We start from the raw sequence: 27,792 nt of genomic DNA on the forward strand, positions 1-27,792 counted from the left end.
TCCTTTTATCAATATATTAATATAATGGCCTTCTTTGTCTTTTCTTCACTGCTTTTGCTTTATAGTCTGTTTTACCTGATATAAGAATTGCTCCTCCTGCTTATATTGCTTTTATTATTTGAACAGACCATTATGTGTTAGATTAACTAAGAATTTTTATAAATTGGTTGGGCATGGTGGCTCATGCCTGTATTCCCAGCACTCTGGGAGGCCAAGACAGGCAGGTCTCTTGAGCCCAGAAATTCAAGACCAGCCTAGGCAGCGTGGCAAAACCCTGTTTCTACTAAAAAATACAAAGGTTAGTTGGGAGTGGTGGCACATGCCTGTAGTCCCAGCTACTGGGGGGTGGAGGGGGTTAGGAGAGAGGATCTCCTGAGCCTGGGAGGTCAAGGCTGCAGTGAGCCGTGATCACACCACTGCACTCCAGCCTGAGTGACAGAGTGAGACCCTGTAAAAAAACAAACTAACAAAACAAAAAGAAGAAATTTAAAAAATTAATTTATCTTAATTTATTCCTCCTCTAGTGCTCTTCCTTTGTTTACATAAATCAAACTTTCCAACGTATATCATTTTCTTTTTTCGTGAAGAGTTTTCAGTGTTTCTTGCGATGCAGTTCTACTGGTATGGTAACAAATTACCTCAATTTTTGTTTGAGAAAGTTTTTATTTTTCCTTCACTTTTAAAGGGAAATTTTCCTGGAGACAGAATTCTAGGTTTGTGGGGTTTTAAATATATATTTTTAAATTCTTGTGGGTGGATAGTAAGGGTATACATTTATGGTGTTTTCTTTTTCAACACTCTAAATATTTCATTCCGCTCTCTTGCTATTTGCCTGGTTTCTAAAGAGAAGTCCAGTGTAATTATTATCTTTGTTTCTGTGTGAAAATAAAGTTTTTTTCTCTGTCTTCTTTCAAGATTTTCTTTTTGTCATTGGTTTTCTGCAGTTGGAATATGATATGGGTATTTGTAGATTTTGGTATTTATACTACTTAGTGTTTGCTGAACAATTTGTGATTTGGTGTTTCTCATTAATTTTGGAAAACTCTCAGTCGTTGTTATTTTAAATATGTCTTCTGTTCTTTTATCTTTTTCTTTTCTTTGTCACACAGTTCTTAGATAGTCCATTCTAGTATTTTATTTCTGTCATTATTTCTCTTTTTTTAGCTTGGGAAGTATGTGTTGAAATATCTTCAAGCTTACTGATTCTTTGCTTGACTCTGTGTATTCTATCGATTATTTCATATAAGATATTCTTCATTTTATTGGAGTTCTTTCTTTTATTCCTAGCATTTTCTTTTGATTTTTTCTTAGGGTTTCTGCCTCACTGATTAACTATCCCATGTGTTCTGTATGATGTTCGTTTTTTCCATTCTCTTAGTATATTAGTTTTTGTTTTTTTTTTTAATTCTCAGTCTGATAATTCTAAAATATCAGCTATGTCTGAATTTGGTTCTGTTGTTTGCTCTGTCTCTTCAGATTGTGTTTTTTGATTTTGTTTATGTTTGCATTTTCTTTTTCGTTTAAAGCCAGAAATGATGTAGTAGGAGAGACTGAAGTAAATGGGCCTTTGGTGATAGGTTTTATGCTGATCTGGCTGGTAGTTAGGCTATCGTAAATGCTTGCTTTACCTGTGGCATTAGTGTCTAAATTTTCCTCTAGTCTTGTTTCTGTCCTCCTTAGTTTCGCTTCTCCCTAGAGAACCTGTCATAACTAGGGTCTGAAAATTGCAGTTCTTTAAGCTGTAATCCCCCTTTGTTATACAGGAGCACTACTGTGGGGATACTTAAATGTGAGAGAAGAAACATTCTGTAATCTTATGATTAGGTCTTAGCCCCTTAGTGAGCCTGTATCCTTGGGCTGTGACTTTCACAAGTAATTTTTAACTCCCGTAAGTCCTTAGGTGAGACAGAAGGCTTAAGGCTGCTGGAACTGTACTGTTCTTTTCCCCTCACATAAAAGTTAGAGAGGGTTGGAGGTTAGTATATCCCTTTCCCCAGGTCAGTTAGGCTCTAGCAAAACCAAGTAGTTTAAGCTCTGGTAAAATAGTTTTCTTTGAGGACGGGCCTTCAGGAGAACAGAGTACTATGAGCATATTTCAAAGTTGTTACTTTTCTTTTCCCCTTGCTAGAAACATGAGGAGAATGTTCTCATATCTTCACCCTGAGAATCTGGTAGGGCTCCTAGAAATAAAACTCATGAAAGTGTAGGGGCCTCATAAACCAGGGCCCCCACGAGATTTTTGTCTCTTGAGCTAGATCTACAGCAAGTCTCCTGCAATTACTCAATTATCTTTTAAATGCTTCTACCAGGATCTAGCTGTGGCTTCTTCTCCTTATGAGCTGTGCTGCCTTTCTCTCTAGTTTCCAGCATGGTGAGGCTCTGTGACCTCAAGCTCTAATGGCTTTAATAAGAGTTGGTGATTCTCAGATTGTTTATCTTTTTTCTAGTTGCAAAGATGGGAGTAATGACTTCCAAGCTCTTTATATGTCGGACTAGAGGCCAAAGTCTTCTAAATTACCCTCATTATAACCTGAATCTACCTTAATCAGTCCTTTTTTAACTTTTCATATCATAATATTTATAACTTTTCTGGCATTCATTTCATTTGCTTTTGTTTAACATTTCATTTTGTATGGGACATTTTATGCTTGAGATTATAACCATAACCTATTTTTGTATGCTTAATAACTGACCAATTTCACTAAGATTTGGAACATTATTATTAAAATGTCTCAGAATTCCTCTGTTGCCTTAATCCCAAGGTAGAATGGGAGAATAAAAGTGTCAGGGAAGAGAGTAATGAAACCCTATCCTGGATTATCCATTCGTAAGAAAAGTAAGATATATACAAAAGTAATATACACAAGATCTGCTTTGCTGCAGAAAGACTTGTGAGTCTTTGAAGTCCCTAAAACATCATTTAAACCTGTATTTGTATACATTAGCTATAGTGCGATTGCTAAGTAATAATACTACTTGTGATATATATAGTACTTACTATATGCAACTCACTGTTAACATATTTTACTTTATTATTCTGAGACCTCACAGCAAACTTAAGTCGGTGTATTTTTATCCACAGTCTATATAGTTGTGGATATTAAGACTTAGAAATGTTAGGTGACTTCTCCAACATCTAACAATAATGTAGAATTCAAAACATGTGACCGGGTGTAGTGGCTCACACCTGTAATCCCAGAACTTTGGGAGTCCAAGGCGGGCAGATCACCTGAGGTCAGGAGTTCAAGACCAGCCTGGCCAGCATGGTGAAACCCCATCTTTACTAAAAATACAAAAAAAAAAACCAAAAAAAAAAAAAACTTAGCTGGCTGTGGTGGCAGGTGCCTGTAATCCCAGCTACTTGGGAAGCTGAGGCAGGATAATTGCTTGAACTCAGGAGGCGGAGGTTGCAATGAGCCAAGATCGCTCCATTGCACTCCAGCCTGGGCAACAAGAGCAAAACTCCATTAAAAAAAAGGAAAAAAAAAAAAGAATTCGAAACATGTGGGATTCAAACACAAATTTATGTGACTTTAGCCAACATTCTTAATGACTATACTACATAGCCTCCCATGTACCTCTACTCTGTATACCTCTACCTTCCATGTACCTCCCATGTGCCCTTACATGTACTTAAGATTTAACCATTTAATATCAGAAGAGGAGGTAAAGAGGGACTCACTTTCCCTCTTTACCTCCCCTTCTGATACTAAATCGGTAAACCTTATTGAAGAAAAATAGACTAAGCCCTGCCAGCCAAAGTTTTCTAGTAGGTCTTGGATAGTATTTTGCTCAACACACCCAGTTTTGGGAGGACGGTATACATACTATTGGTTAGCAGGTGGTTCTGCTGCAGTGGATTGAGGGTTGGAGCACCTCCAACGCCTGGCTGGCCAGCTAGGGCTGCATGAGCAATTCCATGTTGGGGTCCAGGTGCCGCAAATGGAGACTGCATCTTATCCTTATCCCAGGAGGATTCACTTCCACCTGAAAAAGATTCATATAAACAGATTTCAATTTGACAACTTTCCATAAGAAGGCTTTTTAAAATTCCCTTTTAGGGCTGCAATCATGAATACCACCTCTTAGAATATTGTTATTGAACACAGTTAACTCATTTTTATGACAGTTTCAAAAACTTTCAATAGTCTAGAGATGTAAGCTGCCTTTGGGAAGGCTAAATCATTCTCAATAATAGTATAGGCACTCTTGACTTGTTGGTATTCTCAACAATCTGGAATCATAATGAATAGCTTTTAGAAGCACTTACATGTTAGGGAACATTAATTGACCACCACTTCCTTGTATTCTAAACCTTTAACATACATATACTATATTTTAAAGGACTGTACTGATCACTGAAAAAGAACACAATCATTTGTAAGAGCATGATAACATGCAAAAATACATAGTAAGAAAAGAATGATCTTTTCTTCTCAGGTCACTCAGAGAAGCAAATCTATTCATACACACTAGAGTTCTGTATAAAATAAGCTGGACAAAAATAGGAAACAATTGCTTTGAATTTGAAATTATACTTACCTTGATCCTTCAAGATAGAACGTGAGGTGAAGTGTGTATAAATGTAGATAAATCATGATCTACATTGACATAGCTACTTCATCTGGTATCTAACATACTATGGGGGATAGAACCATTGCTTAAAACCATATGGAAAACAAATACAGAATAATTTCCAGGACATTCTTTCAGGATAATACTTTAAACAGGGAAGTAAAGAGTGGGATTCGAATCACTGCAGAAGCAGATAGTCTGGCTTTAGAAAACAAAATGGTTGTGCAGGCAGCTGCATCTATTTGCTTGATGTGCTTCATTCATTCAGGGGTCAGTGGTTCCTCCTCCATTCTCATGCTGGGACTGCAACATTAGCACTCTACCTGGCTGACACCATCCCACTTACTGCCTAAAACTCTGACCCTGTTTGTGTGCGGTTTGGTCTTGGGACTCTTGGGAGCTCTGTAAAATATGTACGTTTAATGGTTTTTTTTAAAGGTAGAAAAATCAACATACTCATATCCACAACATTTAATATTGTGATTATTTTCACATCTTTGACTTCCCTCCCACACTTTGTTCATATGGATACCCATTTTTACATTATAAGCAGTCTGTCATGTTGCTTCAGGTATCATATCTACAAAGTGCAGTGACTATTAAACATTAGACTTCGTTTCCAATTGTCACTACTATAGTCTACATTATAACAAAAACATTCATTTAAATTATTTCCTTAGAATCAGTTAATTCCCTGAGTGGAATTTGAGTCAAAGGGGACAAAATTTTTTATACTTTTATTTCAAAAACCACATTTGCAAAAGCAGTTTTGAGAGTTGTAAACTTTTCAGGGAAATGTCTTCAGGCCCAATTGGTATTCCTCCTCAAGATTTAAAATTTATTCAAGCAAATTGCCTGCTAGAATCTCTGAAAGGATTGTTTAACCTTCCTCTCCAGTCATCCAGTCTTACCTCAGTTCTGAAGAGGAAGAACCTTATTCTAGTCCTCCTCTTCAGTACTCTTTCAGGTTCTTTTGTGGCCAAAGTTAATCTCTAATCCAAAAGTGAGAATCTTGACTAGCCTCCAACTAGATAAGCTGAGATAAGGAAACACCAGATTCTAGAGCAGTATATGTAAAGATTGAAGGGTATCTGGCCCTGCTGATGTGGACGCAGATTTTCCAATCAAATGTGGGAAGAAATAAGCAGTTACTTGTTGGGGTCCTGCTATAAGCCATTCGGACAAGATGCATGAAACCTTCGTAGGTAGGAAATTTGGTTGAATTTAATAGACTGGTTTAATGGACCAAAAATCATTCCCTTGATCATGTTGAGGTCTGCTATGTTCATTGAAAACATGCAATACTTCTATGATTACCACTTGTTCTCTCTTTTCATCCAGATGTTGGCTGTTGTACAGCATGTGCTTAAGAGCAGGGAGGTAATTTATAGTTTGGTGCATTGACATATTTTAGTGTTGACAAATTTGAAATTTCAATTAAAATCAATAAGACATTGTTATGCTGTAATGAAGAGAGATGGTGGGGCAAGGGAGTATTTTAATAAGCTATGAAAGTAACCACTGCAACACTGAGAATTCTTTATAGAAACATTAGGCCAATAAACATGATTAATATCAGAAAATGTAAAAATTTGAAAGATCAATTACTGAGCAAAAACGGACGCACTGCATCATTTTAGCACTATGTTCAAGATATGAATTAGCTTACCATTGCAGAACTGTAATTTATAAAATGAGTAAAATATTGGCAAAGGAAGATACATTTAGAAGACATTAAATTATACCATATGATAATAATATAGTACTGCAGTATCACAGCAGCAACAGCAACACAGCAACATTGGAGCTGAGATTATATTAATATTTATTTTATAAGTTTAAAACTATTTAGTCTACATTTAATATTAAATGGCACATTAGGTAGTATTCTCATGGTTTGTGTATCACATTTTCCAAATAAGCTTGAATAGAAATGTTTTAAAAATCTTATCAAAGGATTTCAATGTGGTTTTATGTATGCTTTGATGAGAACTTTGGATACACTTTTTCCAACAGCTCACACCTTTGTTAACTACTGTGTTAATGATAGAAAAGGTAGTTTCCATCTCTTCCCACCTCCACCAAATGTGGATATAAGTATTATCCTGCAATGTAACGGCAACTGTATATGAATCAAATGGCTGAGGAGTGTGGAACATTCTAGATATTTGGATTAGGAGGTATTAACTCTCTGACTACATTTTTTGTCTTTTTACCTAAATCTCTTATCGTTTTTAAGTGTAAACATTAATTATGACTTAATCTGGAATGTTCAGTGGCCCCAATATTTGCATTTTTATGCCTCTTTGTCAAGATGCAGTAATACCCATTGCCCTTAAAACTAACAAAGTATTTTGACCAATCTAAGCTACAGTCAGCCTTGTATTAACCACTATTTTGAAGGCTTGGATATCCACCTTCCTTGTCCTATCTATCTGTCTGTCTGTCTACCTCCAAATGCAGTAGTTAGCTAAGGCTGCCATAACAAATACCACAGACAGAATGGCTTAAACCACAAGAATTTAGTTTCGCACGGTTCTGGAGGTCAGAAGTCCAAGAGCATGGTTTTGGCAGGTTTAGTAGTTTCTCCTGAGACCTTCCTCTATGGTTTGTAGATGACTGTGTTTTCCCTGTGTCCTCACATGCTCTTTCCTCTGTGCAAGTTCATCCTTGGTAACTCTTTTATGCCCACGTTTCCTCTTCTTATAAGAACTCCAAGCAAACTGGATTAGAATCCATTCTAGGCCGGATTTATTTATTTATTTATTTAAATTGTTATTATTTTTTAATTTTTGTGAGTACAGAGTACGTGTATACATTTATGGAGTACCTGATACGTTTTGCCACAGGCATGCAATGTGAAACAAGTACATCATGGAGAATGAGGTATTCATCCCCTGAAGCATTTATCCTTTGAGTTACAAGCAATACGGTTAGATTCTTTGTTTTAAAATATACTTAATCACCTTCTTAAAGGCCTTAGCTATAAATACAGTCACATTTCAAAGTAACTGGTGGTGAGGGCTTTAATATCTGAATTTTAGGGGTACGTAATTCAGCCCATAACACTAAAGTATGCACATTTGTTGGAACCAGACCATACTAGCTTTGTGAGGGAATTCCTCCAGTAAAGAGGAGATAAACTGGACAGCATTTTTCACAAGGCATGACTAAGAGGCTGGCAGGGTAGGCAGTGGGTTTGGGAAAATAAAATAACCTCTTTAAGTCTTCATGAAATTTTGTATTAAGTATAAACGTAACCCAACACAGTCCTAAGCATGTAAAGATAATGTAGAAAATGCAGCAAATCCTCATTAACTGAATAATTTATTTGAGCTTTTCCATATCAACTACTTATCACTGTTTTACCACAATATTTAGTAAAACTAAATTGATGATAATAAACAGTGTAACACAATCAACAGTATTACAAGCAACTATTGCTACATTAGTACTAATTTAATCCTAACGTTACCAATAGGAAAGCTAGAGAGAACTACATTTTTATAAGCCCTTACTTCATAGAAATATATATTCTTAGTTAGAATCAGTGTAAGAACAATAAAGTGATTCACTGTGGGGAAATATTAATTTAACAAGGTATCTGACAAACTTCTATTGCTTTAATCAGAAACTCTTTAGTTTGCAATTTAGACCTTTTTTAAAAAATCCCATTTTAAAATGTTAGGGTTCCCAGAAGGTTATTTGTTTTTGTGGCATTTTCTTTGTAGGATAAGTGGGTAGAGGACAGAGACCTATGAATCACAGAGACCCTACAACAGAAACATGGAATTTAACACATAAAAAGGACCTTTTTATCCATTTAGTTACAAATAATAACTTGAAAAAGGATTGGCCGGGCGCGGCGGCTCACGCCTGTAATCCCAGCACTTTGGGAGGCCGAGGCGGGTGGATCACGAGGTCAGGAGATCGAGACCAGCCTGGCTAACATGGTGAAACCCCATCTCTACTAAAAATACAAAAAATTAGCTGGACGTGGTGGCGGGCACCGTAGTCCTAGCTACTCGGGAGGCTGAGACAGGAGAATGGCGTGAACCTGGGAGGCGGAGCTTGCAGTGAGCTGAGATCGCACCACTGCACTCCAGCCTGGGCGACAGAGCGAGACTCCATCTCAATAAAAAAAAAAAAAAAAAAAAAAAAAAAAAAGGAGCAAGATCATATCATGGGTGGGACCCAAAGCAGTATTTTAATGTTTTAATTTGCTAAAATTTTGAATTAGCACTTCCGCATTTCCCATTCTCATAACACAATGCTTACTATGGTCAGGTTGTGAAAAGCAATAACAAAGATCATTATGATGTGTTCCAAACAAATTAGCATAAGCCTACAAGCCAAAACACCGAAACACCAACATGTTTCAAATGGATATAAAGGAAACCCAGCAGTAAGGCTCTAAATAAAAATTCCAAGCAATCATTCTTCACCTTAGCACCATGTTATTAAGAATGAGTGAAGGAAGCTAATAAAATATTCGCTGAAGAGAATCAAGAAAATTTAGTAACCAGTCTTCCTCATCCACCCATAGGGGTCAGTGATCTTCTTTATAAATGAATAAGCTGTAATTCCTGTAGGTTTGAGTTTCTAAGACTACTAGAATTGTGTGAGTCATAGGCAAGTGTTTCATAATTTAAAAGTGATCTGTCTTATGAATTCAAGTTGAGTGTAACTTTTAAAATTTTAGAGGAATACTGTAATAGCAGTTGCTAGTATATTTTGCAAAGTACACATTTAAAAGCCACCTACTAGAAAAAATACATAAGGTAATTATATAAATTCAAAACTATGGCCTTGAATGTGAAAAATGGAAGTGTTTATAACAAGCTGTCCTTACACTGAAACTTTTGTAGCTACAACAAAACATATAAGTCAGATTATTTGAAAATATGGGTCTAAATTGATCATGTTTCCAGTAATCTTACGTACATAAGGCAAAGAAAAAGCAGTCAAATGGGAAGAGGTCTATGTAGCACACGGCCTAAATCGAGCTTGTTCTCTCAGCCATAGAATATTTGTTTAGCTAGAATCTTAGATAAACACACCTTGTTTGATGAATCTACACAGCATGAAGCATTTTGTAGTAGAAAAATATTTTGAATCATAATTAAACCGTTAAAGACTTCATTTTTTTTCTAAATAATAATATAGTATGTGTTAAGTGTGTGTAGCGGGGAGGTGTACACATACACATATAGACACAAATTCAGGGTTTAGGATATTGTAAAGTGCTAATACATGAATGGAAAACAAGGTGTGTATGTATAGAGGTGCTATACGCTACAATCTTATCGTATTATTATTTTATTTGCTTTTCCTGTATGCATTCAAAAAATAGAATATTCAGCAGCTTTCCAGATTGGTGACATCAGTAGCACAATCATGCAGTGTATCTGTAATTTGAACCAATATGGATAGAAAATAGACAGCAATTATTCATTTTAAAATATTGAGAAGGTCTCAACTAGTTTATCTCCTCTTTTACTTTAAAACGTTACCTAGAAACAGCCACACCGCCGGGTGATGGTCTAGAAATTTCAAGTTTAATCAGAGGTATAATAGCAGCTAATTGATGAGCCTCTAGGGCTATACTTGCCAATACAATAACCACTAGTCACCTGTGGCTATTTAAATATAACTTTTAATGAATTAAAATAAAGTAAAAAGAATGAAAAAATTCAGCTCCTCAGTTGCACTAATCACATTACCAATGCTCAAAGGTCACATGCAGCTAGGGACTATCATATCGAGAAGTACAGATACTGATAATTTACTTCCTTGCGGAAAGTTATACTAGAAAGCGCTATCCTAGAGTATAAGCAGTTTGTGTAAAACAGTTTAAAACACAGGTATCTACAGCATCTTCATTTCAACATATCTGAAACTAAATTGACCATTATTCAATGAAAGAGATCTTGCTCCTTTATTTCCTATATCTGTTAGTGGCATAATGCAGTTGTTTCAATGGGAAATGTTTAAGTTCTTAACATGTGTCAGGTGCTATTTGCAGGTATTGGGAATAGAGAAATAAAAGGCAAATCCCTTGACCTCAAAGATCTCTCAGTGCAATAAGTATCATTGCCATCTCTTAACCATTCACTCTGTGCTTAAGTGACCAAATTATCTGGAATTGACTTTACACTGAGTTCCCTTCCATTCCCACTGACACTGCCTTTGTCTGGACCCTCATTCCTCTCTCACATTACAATCATCTCAAGAGACTCTTAACTGATTTTCCTACTACTAGCCTCATCTCCTCCAATTGGCCCTTGACATAGCGACTGGAATAAATATGAAAAACAAAATAAAGAAGGTGGAGTATCAGAAAGGACAATCTAAAAAGAAGAGAATACAACTGAGCAGAGCAGTATCCAGGAAGAAAGAAAAGAACGCCTTGGTTGCATGACCAGAATGTTTATATACAAACCTTCAAAGGGTTCCAAGAAATGTGCAAAGACTCTGTGAGAGAGTGTGATGGGTGGACCAACATGCACTACAACTGTTGTATTAACACATAAGCATTATCTTCTTTCTTTATTATACTTTAAGTTCTGCGTTACATGTGCAGAACATGCAGTTTTGCTACATAGGTATACACTTGCCTTGGTGGTTTGCTGCACCTATCAACCTGTCACCTACATTAAGTATTTCTCCTAATGTTATCCCTCCCCTAGCCCCCTAGCCCCTGACAGGCCTCAGTGTGTGATGTTCCTCTCCCTGTGCCCATGTGTCCTCATTGTTCAACTCCTACTTCTGAGTGACAATACAAGGTGTTTGGTTTTCTGATCTTGTGATAGTTTGCTGAGAATGACGGTTTCCAACTTCATCCACGTCCCTGCAAAGGACATGAACTCATCCTTTTTTATGGCTGCATAGTATTCCATGGTGTATATGTATCACATTTTCTTAATCCAATCTATCATTGATGGACATTTGGACTGGTTCCAAGTCTTTGCTATTGTGAATAGTGCTGCAATAAACATACGTTTGCATGTGTCTTTATCATAGAATGATTTATAATCCTTTGGGTATATGTCAAGTAATGGGATGGCTGGGTCAAATGGTATTTCTGGTTCTAGATCCTTGAGGAATCGCCACACTGTCTTCTACAATGGTCAAACTAATTTACACTCCCACCAACAGTGTAAAGTGTTTCTATTTTTCCACAACCTCTCCAGCACCTGTTGTTTACTGACTTTTTAATGATCACCATTCTAACTGGCATGAGATGGTACTCATTGTGGTTTTGATTTGCATTTCTCTAATGACCAGTGATGATGAGCTTTTTTTCATGTCTGTTGGCTGCATTATCTTTACAGGCAAAACCACCAGCCACACAAACAAATGAAAAAAATCAGACAAATGACCCTATACTTTTATCATCACTGTCATTCAAAAAGATTAGGAGTCAAGTTCAAAAGTTTCCAAATTAATAGTGAATAAATTTGTTTCTGGATTTAAAAGGAACTCACGCTTCAAAGTAGACTTGATAATTAAAATATAAGTACTCACCACAGGCTTACTCAAGTCAATTGCACCTAACTCATACATATTTCTAAAAATAAGGCTAATATGTTTCACAAAGTAAATGTAAAATTCAAACAAAGTCCCAATATATTTGTTTCTAAATTAAAATGTTGCAAGGTGTAAGTATTCCCTGAGTGCCGCTTTAAAGCACAGTGGCTAAAACTTGAACATCACATTATGCAATTTCAAAGATTAGTTTAGTTGTAGAAGGAATTATATCACAGATAATGAAGGCACAGTGCTCTTCCATATGACCTGCCGAATGTGATGATATGGTTGGAGAAACTCTTGCAAACTATTAGTTTGCATAACTTAAAATACACTCTGGTTCAAAGGTATTTTATCATAGACATGAAGAAAATGGGGTTTTGCCAGATATTATTTTGCAATTCCAAATGATAATCTTATCTTATTCACTCTCCTATGAACCCCCCACATTTTTAAATTGTTATATTTATCGTGGTATCATGTTATGTTGCCTGGAGTAGAAGTTTTCTTAAAAAATACCCTTCAATGGCTGGGTATGGTGGCTCACACCTGTGATCCCAGCACTTTGGGAGGCCGAGGCAGGCAGGTCACGAGGTCAGGAGATCAAGAACATCTTGGCCAACATGGCGAAACCCTGTCTCTACTAAAAATACAAAAATTAGTTGGGCATGGTGGTGTGCAACTGTAGTCCCAGCTACTCGGGAGGCTGACACAGGAGAATTACTTGAACCAAGGAGGCAGACGTTACAGTGAGCCAAGATCACACTACTGAACTCCAGCCTGGTGACAGAGTCAGACTCTGTCTCAAAAAATAAATAAATAAATAAATAAATAAATAAATAAATATAAATAAATAAATAATATAAAAATACCCTTCAATTCTATATAAGCTATCTGCTGTGGCAAGTACAGAAAAATGTGTTTATGTGTGACAAGACACTTTTTGGAAATTTGAATTCATTTCTTGCTACTGTAAGTATTGCAAGTTAAAACACTCGAAAAATCTAAGTTCAAGACAGTGATAGCATTTTCTTATCTGAATTTGAGTTCCTTCTTTCATTCTTAATAACATGTGGTCTGTCTAAATGATGAACATATTATCAAGTCACTTCACAGTAAATAATCATATAATACCACCAATATAGCTTGGATATTTGTCCCCACCCAAATCTCATGTTGAATTTTAGTTTCGAATGCTGGAGGTGGGACCTGGTGGAAGGTGTTAGGATCAGGGGGACGGAACCTTTATGGCTTGGTGCTGTCTTCATGACAGTGAGTGAGTTCTTGCAAGATTTAATCATTTAAAAGTGTGTGGAACCTCACCCTCACCCTGTCTCCATTGCTACTGCTTTCACCATGTGACATGATTATTCCCCCTTTGCGTTCCGCCGTGAGAAAAAGCTCCCTGAGGCTTCACCAGAAACCAAGCAGAACCACCATCTATCATTTCCCTCTTTCGTCATATTTCTGAAACATTGAACAATTACTGAGAATACAGGCAAATTATTTATTTTAAAGAGCTAGTTCCTAGAATTTGTAAGTTGTGATATGTGCTCTTGTAAAATATACCTTAAATCAGAGGTCCTTAAAATGAGGTTATGCATACCCTAGAAAATGTAAAAGCTGACCTACAAAGATAGAGCAAGATATTTGAGTTTTAACATTTATTTGATATGTTAACCAAAAAGTAACTACAACATTATGTGTCACTAATATTTAAGATATGAATCATCACTGATGCCTTCACCACTCAAGCATTAGAGGAACCCGGAGGGGTTGGGGGAAGGAGGAGTTTTCAGCAGGGCACGTGGTTGGCCATTGGCAGCCCTAGACTTTTATTTACTCTGACCTCATTGTGATGTGTTCTACATGCACTGAGTAGATTCAATAAACTAGCCGTTACAAAATGAACAACACAATACAACCTCAGACTGGAGACAATAATGCAAGCATAGGAGAAGAAATATAAAATAGCAGAGCTGATACTTCTCCTACTCAATGTAGGAACTCTGTCACTTTCATTAAGAAGTAAAATATTGTAAAGGTCATCAGATTTGATGTATTAATCACATTGTCCTCACTGATACTAAGAATATATGTTTTAAAGGTTTTATGTAATTAATAAACTTTATTAGTTAAAATCTTGTTTAATCTTGTTCTCATTAATTTCTATTTTATGTATATGTTAGTACATGTATACAGCTTGAAATGTACTTTATGTATACTAGAAGAACATACCTTTTTTTTTTTTTTTTTTTGAGACAGAGTCTCCCTCCGTCTCCCAGGCTGGAATTCTGTGGCACGATCTAGGCTCACTGCAAGCTCCGCCTCCCAGGTTCACGCCATTGTCCTGCCTCAGCCTCCCAAGTAGCTGGGACTACAGGCACCGGCCACTATGCCCGACTAATTTTTTGTATTTTGTTTAGTAGAGACAGGGTTTCTCGGTGTTAGCCAGGATGGTGTCGATATGCTGACCTCGTGATCCGCCCGCCTCAGCCTCCCGAAATGCTGGGATTACAGGCATGAGCTGCCACGCCCTGCCTAAAAGAGCATACTTATTATTTACCTGATGGAGTGTATGAACATAAGGTTTCAATGACTGCTTTGAATTTATAAAAAAATTAAATGACACAAATTTACAGTTTTTTTCATAATCAGAAATTTAAAAAAAAATATATGTGTGTAATATTATATTTTTTCAACACTCATTTTTCATAGATCAACTAAGAAGATGAAAAATGAGTGTTGTAAAAGTGTAATATTATGGATGTATATTTACCTACCCATACATAATTTAAGTATATTTACCTACTTGTAACATAATTTAAATATATATACCTACCCATAACATAATTTAAGTATACATACCTACATAATTTAAGTGTATTTTCCTACCCATAACATAATTTAAGTATATATACTTACACAAAACATAATTAAAGTACTTTTTCTATTACACTGTTAATTTAACCAAATAAACCATGCTTTAGAAGCTAATGAAGTAAACCAAAAAGCAGAGGATAAGACTGGCCACATAGAAGGAGGCAGAATAATTCATCTCTTCTTTTTATCCCTGCCCATAAACTAATATCATTTCTGTAGGTATAAATATCTTCCTGTCAGTGCAATTCTTACAGCTATCAAAAAATTATTTAGGGAAACCATATCGCAGTCTCTAGACAATAGAATTCATTTTGACCAATAAATCGAGATGAAAGCATTATGATCTTTTGCAGCCAATGGTGAGAGTTAATTATTACTCACACAGCAAGTTTTCTTGTTGAGATTTCAGCTTGTCTGTATGCTTTGGAGTGGTGAGGTTGAAGTGATCTTACTGGACTAGCAGTGGTCAACTGGCAAAGTTCTATGAAAGTGGCAGATAGAGACCGACACAAAATAGAGAGGGAAGAACTGTATCCTTCAAAAAATTCTAATAGCATAGTGGAAGGAGCATCAGACAGACCTGAGGTTGAATTCTGGTCGCTCTATTTACTATCTATGGGCTTTGGAAATGACATTAAGGTTCTTTGAGTACGAGTTTCCTAATATCTGATAGGGAAATATAATCTACCTGCTCTAGGGTTGTTTTAAGGATTAAATGAGATGGAATATGTAAAACGACACAATATCTAGACATATCAAACACTAAATGAGTGTAAGCTATTATCATTTAAGTTATTTTAGAATATAAAACCCCGTCTCTACTAAAAATACAAAAAATTAGCCGGGCCTGGTGGCGGGCACCTGTATTCCCAGCTACTGGGGAGGCTGAGGCAGGAGAATGGCATGAAGCCAGGAGGCGGAGCTTGCAGTGAGCCAAGACCACTCCACTGCACTCCAGCCTGGGCGACAGAGCGAGACTCTTGTCTCAAAAAAAATATATATATATAAAAAAGACAAAATAGGGTATTAACTTCATTAACCTGTCTATAGAGTGACTACCTTTTTAACTATACTACCAACAAAAGATGATGAAGACCACTAGTGACCCCAAGAATTAAAGAAATAATTTGCAGAGGTAAAACTCTATTATTTTTGCAGTTAACCACATTAATTTTCATGGCCATGTGCATTTTAACTTACTGCTCTTAAAGCAGATTGCATAATAGAATACAGTAAAACATTGAAAATGAGAACTCCAGATGAGACTTTACTAGGCTACTTCTAATAATCTATCAAGTGGTTCAGCAGTAAGACTAAACAACTATATATAGCCTGTTCTCCTCTTGAGAAAGCAGAAGCAGAAGGCTCTTTGTTTTTTTCTCTCTGTGCAGAAAAGACTGGGCTTGGCTGGTAAACATTGATTATTAATCCTAGGACTTCTTAAAAGAAGAACAATAAGAAAGACACAAAAAAATATATTTAATATGAAGAAAGAGGAGAACGTTGGTAGAAATAATGGAGCATAATTTTTGCCAATAATTTTCATAGTGCTCTAAACCGAATACAAAATAAAACAAAAAACAAGAGGAAAGAGGCAAGCATACAACATGAACATGAAAGACACAAAAAAGAAAGAATTTCAGCAAGAAAAAGGTAATCCTTTTACCCACATAAAGACAAAACCTGCAGACCCAAATTCACAGAAATCTATAAAACTGGGGAAAATATGACAAATTGAAATACATGGCAGAACCTGAAATAACAATACAAAGAGAAAGAAACATATTTGTTAAGCTGAGGCATTAGACTGAATACACCAACAATTCTTCCATACGGAAAAAAGAAAGGATAAGGGAATACAGTTTTTTTAATGAAAAATAAAAGAAGAAGAAAATGCAGTAGATGCAACATAAATCAATAGATAGAATCAATATATAGCAAGTATCGATTTGACATGGACCATTCACTGGCTCTCGGATCTTAGTGCCTGTGAGTGTGTGGAATGGATTTTTCACTTGTATTACACTGGGGCTTATGAATTACTGCTGATGATATCAAAGAGATTCATAAATGGATTTTATCACTACATTGAGTAATTAAAACTACAATTATCAGTTAAGGGCTGCTACTTACAAAACAATTACAGCATATATGTCTAATACCTGTGAAAATCACATTCACTGAACGCACACTATGTGCCTGAAAAACATTGAAAGCACACTGGACACTTGACATGTGCCAGAAAGTATTCACCTAATCCTCAGAACACCATGTCATAGGTACTGTAATCAGCCACATTTTAGAGAGAAAACTGAAACTCAAAAGATTGATTTTCCCACACTTGTATCACCAGTAAAGAATCAAACCAGGAAAGGTTCCAGAACACACACACTAAATCACTATCCTCAACTGTTACTGATACGAGGTATATAAGTCCTTTTAACTGAGGTTTTGATTGTGAATGTGCAGTTTAGAATCTGAGGAACAAAATGAGGCACTTCGGTGAAGAGAACTATGAAAGTGGTAGTTTCAAAGATAGGCTTACTAGACTAGGCTGAGACCTGTAGTGGGCAGACCTGGGAATCATGAAGTATTGAAGGCCTTCAGAGAAAATCCCTCAATTCCAAGTGGCATAAGAAAGCTACTTTCTTATTCACGTCCCTCTTTTAAAACGAAGTCTTTTTAAAATATAAATGATATGAGTCAATTATGGGTAGTGTTTTCTCTGTCTTGAAAACGAGGGTAAGGCTGCAAAGCATCTGAAGGAAAAGGGCCAAGTTGATGCCTGAAGAAAAAAGAGTGGAAAAATAATGATATTTCTTGGAAGCCAATCACTAAAAGAAGGACAGAACATACAAGGTCTAATACCACAACTGAAAACAATAATTTAAGTGGAAAAGGCATTATTACTACATCCAATGTGATTATTAACACTTCTTTAATGATCAGAAAAAAAATACTAACAGCCATGGGCTTAAAGTAATGAAAATATATCTAATTCAGAATACAATAAAAATGCCACAAGTAGACTAAATCTTTTTTTTTTTTTTTTTTTTAAGACAGGATCTCACTCTGTCACCCAGACTGGAGTGCAGTGATGCAATCATGGCTCGCTAGAGCTTTGAACTCCTGGGCTCAAGTGATCCTTTCAGCTCAGCCTCCCGAATAGCTGGCAATACAGGTGCACAACACCATGTCTGGCTAGTTTTTTCTATTTTCTGTAGAGATGGGGTCTCACTGTTTCCCAGGCTGATCTTAAACTCCTGGGCTCAAATGATCCTCATAAAGTGCTGGGATTACAGGCTTGAACCACTGCAATTGGCCAAGAAAACTTTTTATACACTGTTTTTCTTAACCTCAATTCCTGAACTTCTCTTTGAGCAGCTAAAATTATTTTTCAAGTAGTGTGCTAGACAAGCATTAGGAATAAGATTGTCTGCTTTTCTTGACCAAAACAAGAGAACACATCCTTTTCAAGTTGAAGGTTTTATATATGAAATGCTTACCATATCATAAAGAAACAAATTCAAGAAAATTCTATCAAGCAAGATAGAATGGAGTCAGACATAGATATAGATAGATAGATACATACATACATAGATACATAGATACATACATACATACATACATAGATAGCTACATAGATGAATGTGGAAGGCATGGTATGCACTCCCTGTCTACTGATGTTAGAAATGTTCAAGGGCAGCTGGATGCAAGGACTGACACCAGTAATCCTAGCAATGTGGGAGGCTGAGGCAGGAGGATTGCTTAAGGCCAGGAGGTCAAGACCAGGCTGGGCAACATAGCATGACTCCATGTTTACACAAAATAAAAATCAGTTTTAAAAATTAGCCAGGCATGGTGGTGTGCATCCGCAGTCCCCGGTACTTGGAAGTCTGAGGCAGGAGGACAGCTTGAGTCCAGGAGGTCAAGGCTGCAGTGAGCTATGATCTCACCACTGCACTCCAGCCTGGATGACAGAGTGAGACCATGTCTCAAAAAAAAAAAAAAAGAAAAGAAATGAGTCATTATGAATTCAATAATTAAAATACATTTACTGGTTGAAAAAGCCATTAGTTTCTTTTAAAGAAAATAATGATGAGTATAGTTAAAATATGCACAAAATTTGCAAATGATTAAGGAGAAGCACTGACTTGCTTTCCAAATGGTCATTCAACACACGATAGGCAACAGGGCAGTAAAAAATAGTGTCTGGTAATTTGTTTTCATTCCAGATTGTTCCATTGAACACATTTTTCAAAGAAAACTATCAAACATTGGATTAACTTATGCAATTTAATACATTAATAGTTTAGCTGCAGTTTTTACTACCTGCACACAAAAGACGGATGTTTACAAAATATGATTATATATTCTGTGTTAATGGCTGGATGATAATTATCTTTAAGAACTTTTAGTTTCTCCAAAGCAGCTACAATAGTTGGAAAAGTTTTAAAGCATGCAGTTATGTTTCAACATTCCATTTAAAAATTCAGTAAGATTTCGAAGAGAGAGGAGAGAGATTGATCTTAACAACAGTACAATTTGAGATGTCTGGATCTTTTTCAAAAATGGAATATTTTTCCATCATTAAATTATTTGAATTGGCCTCTTCACACTATGTATAGTATGCTCACAAGAGAGGGAGTAGAATATAAACAAATGAGTCTATTTTGCATAAATATAAAAATCTTGTGAATCACTAATAGACTAGATATTCTTTCAAATACAAGCCCAAATTCAGTTGCACAGTATTATTTAGTATGAGATTCTCTATTGGCCACAGCCTATCAAATTTCAATACATAACAACCATTAAGCTCAGACCCATTCCTGTAAGGAGGAAAGGTTAAATATGCACCAGCACACCACACAGGCTTGGCTTATTAGGGTTGGCAGTGCAGCAAAAGTAGCAGAGACTCATAGCAAAATAATGTGTGATGCTTTTGGCCAATTTACAGACTTGTTTCCAAGGCCGACAACCTGGCATGATAAATGTATTTGGGAATACACACACACACACACACACACACACACACACACACACAGAGAGAGAGAGAGAGAAAGAGAAAGAGAGAGAGAGAGGGAGAGAGAGAGAGAAAGACATATAAAACCTATGCCTGGCACTGAAAGCAAAGTCTGTATGCTACAGTTTAACTTTTTGGAGTTTTATAAAATAATAGTAACTTCAAAGTTAACAACATTGCAAAATCATAGGCATTTTAAAGTTTGCATGTGTTGAAAATATTTATGCATTGTCAACAGTAGTAATATGTATGTTTTAGAACTTTGTAGAACAGAAAAGAGCACAGATGCAAGCTCAAAGTAAAAAGAAATAGCTCTTCACAGATATGTGTGGGAGTAATTTATACGTATGCATTCACACAAATTTCTTAAGATCTGCCATCCTAACAATGCACAATATACAGAGTAGCCTAAGAAATTGGGTTTCAAATCAAAAGGCCTTAAAAGCAAATTTGGAAAACTGGCTGGAAATTATTACCTTCCAAACTTGATTAATGACTCAATTCATATAGGCTTACCTCAAGCAGTCTAGATAGTTCAGACATATTTTATAAAGTAAGTATAAAAAATTTAAATTATTGTAGAAATGGAGGTGGGAAAGAACATTTGTGGGATGTAACTTGGGTAGGATTGCATGGGACAGGAAGGATGGTGGAAGATACAGTTGCCTAGGTATAGCCGAAGAAGAGGAGGATAAAAGGACATGGAGATCTGGAACCTAAGATACCAAGGGAACAGGCAGGTCCATAGTTTTGTCTACTTTTCACCTTCTCTGTTTCTGACCAAGAAGTTTAATTTGTAGTCATGCAACTGAATTCAGCACCAATATGTAAATGACAAAGATGAAAGGGATACCACTACTTAAAGCAATGCTGCCTATTCTAGAAAATGTCAAAGTTAAATCAGCCAACTCTTTTAAAAAGATCTATAACTTGATAATAAAATACCTGAAATCGGCCTATTTTTTATTTTATGTTTCCTTTTAATGATTGCTCTTATTTATTTATTTATTTACTCATTCCATCTATGTGATAACATCTATAGTTCATGTTTCTGAAAGTCAAATTCATAAAAGCATACATATGTGATTATTTCTGCAAAGTACCAAATCTGTTATTGAATGAAAATAAATTATTTATATTTCTATTACAGTATTGATATTTTTGTAAATGACAGAAAACATGAATTCTTATTGTCTGATTTTTACCAAGTGAAAAATAGAATAATTGTGAATGCTTTCAAACATTCTTTTCTCACTAATATGTTTTCTTTTGGCTGTTCAGTTTGTTATCCAATTTTGAAACATATTTCCAATTTGGCAATGGACACAATAAATATTGCACAGTCTATTTGGAAAGAAAAATAAATAATATTTTCTCTTTGAATACAGAACACGTGTACCTTGCTTGAAATGGAAATAGGCCACTGATTATCATAAAATACAATGGCCTGAAAAAATTTCATGGTTACAGTGCTCAGTGGGAATATACTATCTAAAAATGTATTATTTTACGTTGATGTGAACACCTGCACCTTTGTATTTTTCTTTAAAATATGGGCTGCATTTTTACCATGTACCACCTTGATTATCTTTAAAAAAATATTAACAGCTTGCAGCCTCATACCAATGCCCAGTTACAAATTCCAAATGTTTTGTCACATTTCTTGTGAGCAATGCCATCTGCCAGAGGTGGCATTCATGGCTGTTTACCCTGACTCCCTCCAAGAATTCATCTGCCACTATCTAATGCTGCCTGAATAAAGGGGATTAAGACTCTGATGCAACAGAGACTATTGATAATTTGGTATAATTGGGAAGAAATGAAGATAAATGAGGTTGAGGATGGAGAGGCAATTAGTTGAGCTGCCTGTACAGCTGTGTTCTCGGCCTAGCTCCCCTGGCCTTTTCTTCAGTGAGGTATGCGCAAATTAACCATAATGACAAACACACTCTTCCCAAAGCTCTTGTACTTTGTAAAACCTGAGAATTCACTCTTCACTTCTGATAACTCAGTTAGTTGTTTGGTAAAGTTGTTTCTCACACAGTCTCTTAATGTCCTAATTACTGAGGGCTACCACACCTGTTATACTTCAGGACTAATATCCACCTCCAAATACCCAAATTCCTTGCTTTCGGTGGTTGTCAGGCAAGTGTTTACAAGCTGAGTACAGATAGAATCCGAAGCCCATTTTACCTTAATTGTGGTCCAGTGTTTAGGACAAATTGGCAGTTCTTTCATTTTTACATGATTAGAAGCCAAGAGAACCCTTCGGAGTGAATGAAAAGCAGCTTATCTTTTAATTTTAGGAGAATAGTGTGCAAACTGCATTCTTTTTGATAGTTTGTGATGAAAAGGCAGGGCCAGCTTTACAAACAAGCTCTTAGGCATCTTTAGAGATTGGCAAAACCAGTATTTATTTTCTAAGGTAAAATTTACATATTCATATTAAGCCTGTTATTTTCATTATTATGCTTCCTAAATGAAAATGGCAACTCTGTCAAAAGTTCACCACAAACATGTGTAGGCAGTGGCTAACTCAAAATGTGAGATCTCTTTTTCTAACCACAGAAATGGCTATGTTGGGCATTTAGTTGAGGATGCTATCATAGAAAGTAAATATTTTGAGGTGCAGTATCTCTATTGATATTTTTTCTCTATTTTGCCATGTAAAAATTATTCTTATTATCTCATTTGTAAATACCTCTGTGTGCCTTTGAATTGTTACTTCTTGTGAGAAAACAGTAAAACTAAATTAATACATTTAGAATATGTAACTGTACTAATATATTGTGGGGTGATGGATGCCTTTGCCCACTCTATGGAAAGGAATGTGGCAAGATAAATACTTTTTCAATTTGTGATTTGTTTCGCTCACAAAACCAATAACCTAAAAGTATTTATTTCAAAACAAACGGTATGCTAATTACAAATGTTGATCAATTCAGGCATATACATGCAGTGTGAGGACTGTTTATGGTTACATTCTTATTTCTTGAAAACACCAATTAAATTATTTGTTTTTTATCTGAGCTGTGCAATATAGTAGCCACTGGACACATATGTCAATTTAAATTAATTAAATAAATAAAATGAAAAATTCAGTTCCTCAATCACACCAACCCTACTATGATGGACAGCATGGAAGAATATTTCCATCATCACAGAAAGTTCTATTGGTCAGTGCTGGTCTATATTTCAGACTTACTGCTACCCCATTCATACAAACTAGTGAGGTTGAACTGTAGGCAGACTAGGGATGTAAGAACAGATAAATGAAAGACAGAGTCTTCAGTTTACAAAGGGATTCAGAATTCCCTCAGTTTTCTTAGGTGGAGTGCTAGAAGCTTCAGTTTCAACAGGCTTAGTTGATAAACATTAGAAAAAACATTATTGGTGTGTTTACAGAGCACTGATCTTTTTAAGACTTTAAGAAACTTTAGCAAAGGTTATTCTTCAGCTAAATCTCTGCTATTTTACCCACAATTTCCCTTACATAGCCAAGGTATATAGTGTGACAATGGCAAGCCATCAGAAATAAATCTTAGGTTATTACTTATTTAAGGTGATGAACTGTAAAATCAAAGAAATAATATGTTACAATTTCCGGGGAATATTTTGGAAATTAATACTATGTTCAGCTAGTCTGAAAATATTACATACACATATGTATGTGCACACACATGTTCAGCAATACAATTCTAAACAAAATCAGAGCAGATTAATATTTTTATCGGAAATTATTTTTCACTGAAATTGTTTTAAAAAGACTACTGCATGTTTTAAATTTTACTACTTTTCAATAGGACTGAGGTTCTTGATTTATAATTCAGAGACTGATAAATGTAATACATACAAGTTTGATAAGCAGTTTATCTGTAAATATGTTCTCTTACAAATTGTATACTTTTAAGTAAAAAAAAAAAAAAAAAAAAAAACCTCTTAATTTGAGACTCATAGCACCAAGTTTTAATGTTAAGCATTTTAATATCAATTTTTTTCAAGACAGTGTTTCACTCTGTCACCCAGGCTGGAGTGCAGGGGCACAGTCACCACTCACTGCAGCCTCAACCACCCTGGGCTCAGATGATCCTTCTACCTCAGCCTCACGAGTAGCTGGGACTATAGGCATGTGCCACCATGTCTAGCAAACTTTTGTGTTTTTCTAGGGACGATCTCTCGCCATGTTGCCCAAGCTGGTCTTGAACTCCTGGGTTCAAGTGATCCACCAGCCTTGACTTCATAAAGTGCTAGGATTACAGATGCGAGCCACTGCACCTAGCCGTAATATCAATTTTTATGTTGTAATTATAAATAAATGGATAAACTCATAGAATACTAGTAATTTTCCAACCTCTAAATTGATGATTAACTTCCCACTAAAAGGCTAGACATCCTCAGTTTGCCTCCTATAGGTTTCAGTTTCCTTCCTTATACAATTATTAAGTTGAGCTGGATGATTTGAAGGCGGCCTTCTGGTTCTGGCATTTCATGATTCTATAGGTTGTTTCTATAAATAAATATTTATTTAAATATAAGCACCATAAAAAAGTGGTGAAATGTTAAATGCAAAATTCTGGAGAGTGCTTATCTTTGGTCGGGAGGTAGAGGGATGGGAAAAGGGATGTGCATATATGTAAATGCAAGTTTTTAATAATCTTTTAGTTCTTGTGTAGTGAGTTCACTAATAATTTATATATATTACTGTTGGGAACAGGTCCCCCCAAATCTGGCCATAAACTGGCCTCAAAACTGGCCATAAACAAAATCTTTGCAGCACTGTGACATGTTCATGATGGCCATAACGCCCACGCTGGAAGGTTGTGGGTTTACCGGAATGAGGCCAAGGAACACCTGGCCCACCCAGGGCGGAAAACCACTTAAAAGCGTTCTTAAGTCACAAACAATAGCATGAGCGATCTGTGCCTTAAGGGCATACTCCTGCTGCAGATAACTAGCCAAACCCATCCCTTTATTTCGGCCCAACCCTTTGTTTCCCATAAGGGATACTTTTAGTTTATCTAATATCTATAGAAACAATGCTAATGACTGGCTTGCTGTTAATAAATATGTGGGTAAATCTCTCTTTGAGGCTCTCAGCTCTGAAGGCTATGAGACCTCTGATTTCCCACTTCACATCTCTATATTTCTGTGTGTGTGTCTTTCATTCCTCTAGCGCCACTGGGTTAGGGTCTCCCAGACCGAGCTGGTCTCAGCATATTACATATTGTTTTTTTCAATTCCAATGTTTTTAAAAGATAGCATAAGGAAATTACTGAATGGCTACTCCATTTGGTTCTAAGAATCAAGTTATCTGATGTTAGGCTGTGCTACGTAAAAGCACAGGGCCAAGACTTCTTTAAAGCAAGTACAGATACAAGAGGAGTGGATGATGAGCCCAGATTGCTCAGAGATTATAAAACTGGCTTGAAATACTTGTCACTTTCTTTCTTTTAAAGCAGAAATCCTGTATTTTCATCAGTTTTTGGATATGACAAAGAAAAATGCAGAAGGGTAACAGACTTGCCATTTGTGCAATAAGAGATTCTGGAGCCAGAAAAGATAAACACTAGACACTCAAGATATTTCTATTCACATTGACATTACTTATTTTAAATAAGTTCAAGATCTTACTGAGTGGGTCCTGAGCTAAAATTTCCATTGAACATGATTCTATTCTGCTCTTTTGGCCATTCAACTGTAAAATATCAAAACCAACTGTATGTACACACTCATAAAAATCAATTCAAGATAGAACAAGCTTGACAATGGAGGCTTAACAGCCTACTTTGCTAGTAGAACATTAGATATTTGTAGTTCAAGTTCTAATCACTGCTTATTTCCTGAGTCCAGTGGCTAGGAAAGTCCAATGAATTGTGACTTCTAAAGTTGTCAAATTAAGAGATGGTAGCTACTCGGTGGCAAGTTATTTCTCTTTTGAGAGTCTATTAAAGGCTTACTTCAGACAAGAGTAATAAACAATGTCCTCTGAGTACACATGCAAAAATGTACCAATAATAAATTTTGACACTAACCAAAGAGAATAGAGAAAATCAAAGAGAAGAGCTGAGGGTTACAACGAATTTTTAGGGTTCTGGGGAATTATGTAGGGAACAGAATTATCCAAAGGTTCTGCCTTGTACAAAGGTTCTGTCCATTCATGAATTGCTATGAAGAATTACCTGAGACTAGGTAATTTACAAAGAAAAGAGGTTTAATTAGCTCACACTTTTACAGGCTGTACAGGCTCCCCTAGGTGGGGAGGCCTAAGGAAACTTACAATCGTGGTGGAAGCATGAAGGGGAAGCAGGCATGTCCTAAATGGCTGGAGAAGGAGGAAGAGAGTGAAGGGAGAGGTGCTACACACTTTTAAAACACCAGATCTCTTTATAACTCACTCATTGTCATAAGAATAGCAAGGAGGAAATCCTCCCATTATCCAATCACCTCCCAATAGGCCCCATCTCCAACACTGGGAATGACAATTCGACATGAGATTTGGACAGGGCCACAAATCCAAACCATATCATTCTGGCCCCTCCCAAATCTCATGTCCTCACACTACAAAATACAATCACCCCTTCTCAACAGTCCTTCAAGTCTCAACTCATTTCAGCATTAACTCAAAATTCCACAGTCCAAAGTCTCATCTGAGATAAGGCAAGTCTCTTCTGCCCATCAACCTGTAAAATCAAAAACAAGTTAGTTACTCCCAAGATACAGTGGGGGTACAGGCATTGGATAAATATCCCTGTTGCAAAAGGAAGAAATAAGCCCAAACAAAGGGGCAACAGGTACCATGCAAGTCTGAAACCCAGCAGGGAAGTCATTAAATCTTAAAGCTCCAAAATATTCTTCTTTGACTCCATGTCTCACATCCAGATCACATTGATGCAAGGAGGCAAGCTCCCAAGACCTTGGGAAGCTCTGCCTCTGTGACTTTGAGGGTACAGCCCCCTTGGTTACTTGCACAGGCTGGCATTAAATGTCTGCGGCTTTTCTAGGTGCACAATGCAAGCCGTCAGTGGATCTACTATTCTGGGGTCTGGAGGATGGTGGCCCTCCTCTCACAGCTCCACTAAGGAGTGCCCCAGTGGTGACTCTGTATGGGGACTTTAACCCCACATTTTCCCCTCACACTGCCCCAGTAGAGGTTCTCCATGAGGGCTCTGCCTCTGTAGCGGGCTCCTGTCTGCACATCTGGGCATTTCCATGCACCCTCTGAAATCTAAGCGGAGGCCCCCAAGCCTCAACTCTTGCCCTCTGCACACCTGTAGGCGTAACACAATGTGGAAGCTGTGAAGGCCAACAGCTTGCACCTTCTGGAGCAGCAGCCTGAGACATATCTGGGGCCCTTTTGGCCATGGCTGGAGCTAGAGCAGCTGGGACTCAGGAAGCAGCGTCCTGAGGTTGAGCAGGGCATTGGGGTCCTGGGTCCAGCCTGCAATACCATTCTTCCCTCCTCAACCCACAGGCCTATGATATGAGGGGCTGCTGCCATGAATGTCTCTGAAATCCCTTTGAGGCATTTTCCCCCATTGTCTTGGCTGTTAACATTTGGCACCTCTTATGCAAATTTCTTCAGCCAGCTTAAATTCCTCCCCAGAAAATCTGTTTTTCTTTTCTACCACATAGCCAGGCTGTAAATTTTCTAAAAGTTTATGCTCTGCTTCCCTCTTAAATATAAGTTACAGTTTCATATCATGTTTTTGCTCACACATATGAACATAGGCTTATAGAAGCAGCTAGGCTAATTCTTGAATGCTTTACTGCTTAGATAT

At 36.6% G+C, this 27,792-nt stretch overlaps 1 protein-coding gene across 2 annotated transcripts in view; it reads right to left on the reverse strand.

Moving 5' to 3' along the window:
* Positions 1-27,792, reverse strand: part of DACH2 (dachshund family transcription factor 2) — a 701,861-nt gene that overhangs the window by 141,466 nt on the left and 532,603 nt on the right. For both annotated transcript variants that reach the window (XM_017954197.2, XM_017954196.2), the window contains exon 5: positions 3,829-3,987. In XM_017954197.2, coding sequence (XP_017809686.2) covers positions 3,829-3,987 — 159 coding nt within the window. The remainder of the gene's footprint in view (positions 1-3,828; positions 3,988-27,792) is intronic.

The sequence above is a fragment of the Papio anubis genome, chromosome X (genome assembly GCF_008728515.1).
Source record: "Papio anubis isolate 15944 chromosome X, Panubis1.0, whole genome shotgun sequence".
Classification (NCBI taxonomy): Eukaryota; Metazoa; Chordata; class Mammalia; order Primates; family Cercopithecidae; genus Papio; species Papio anubis.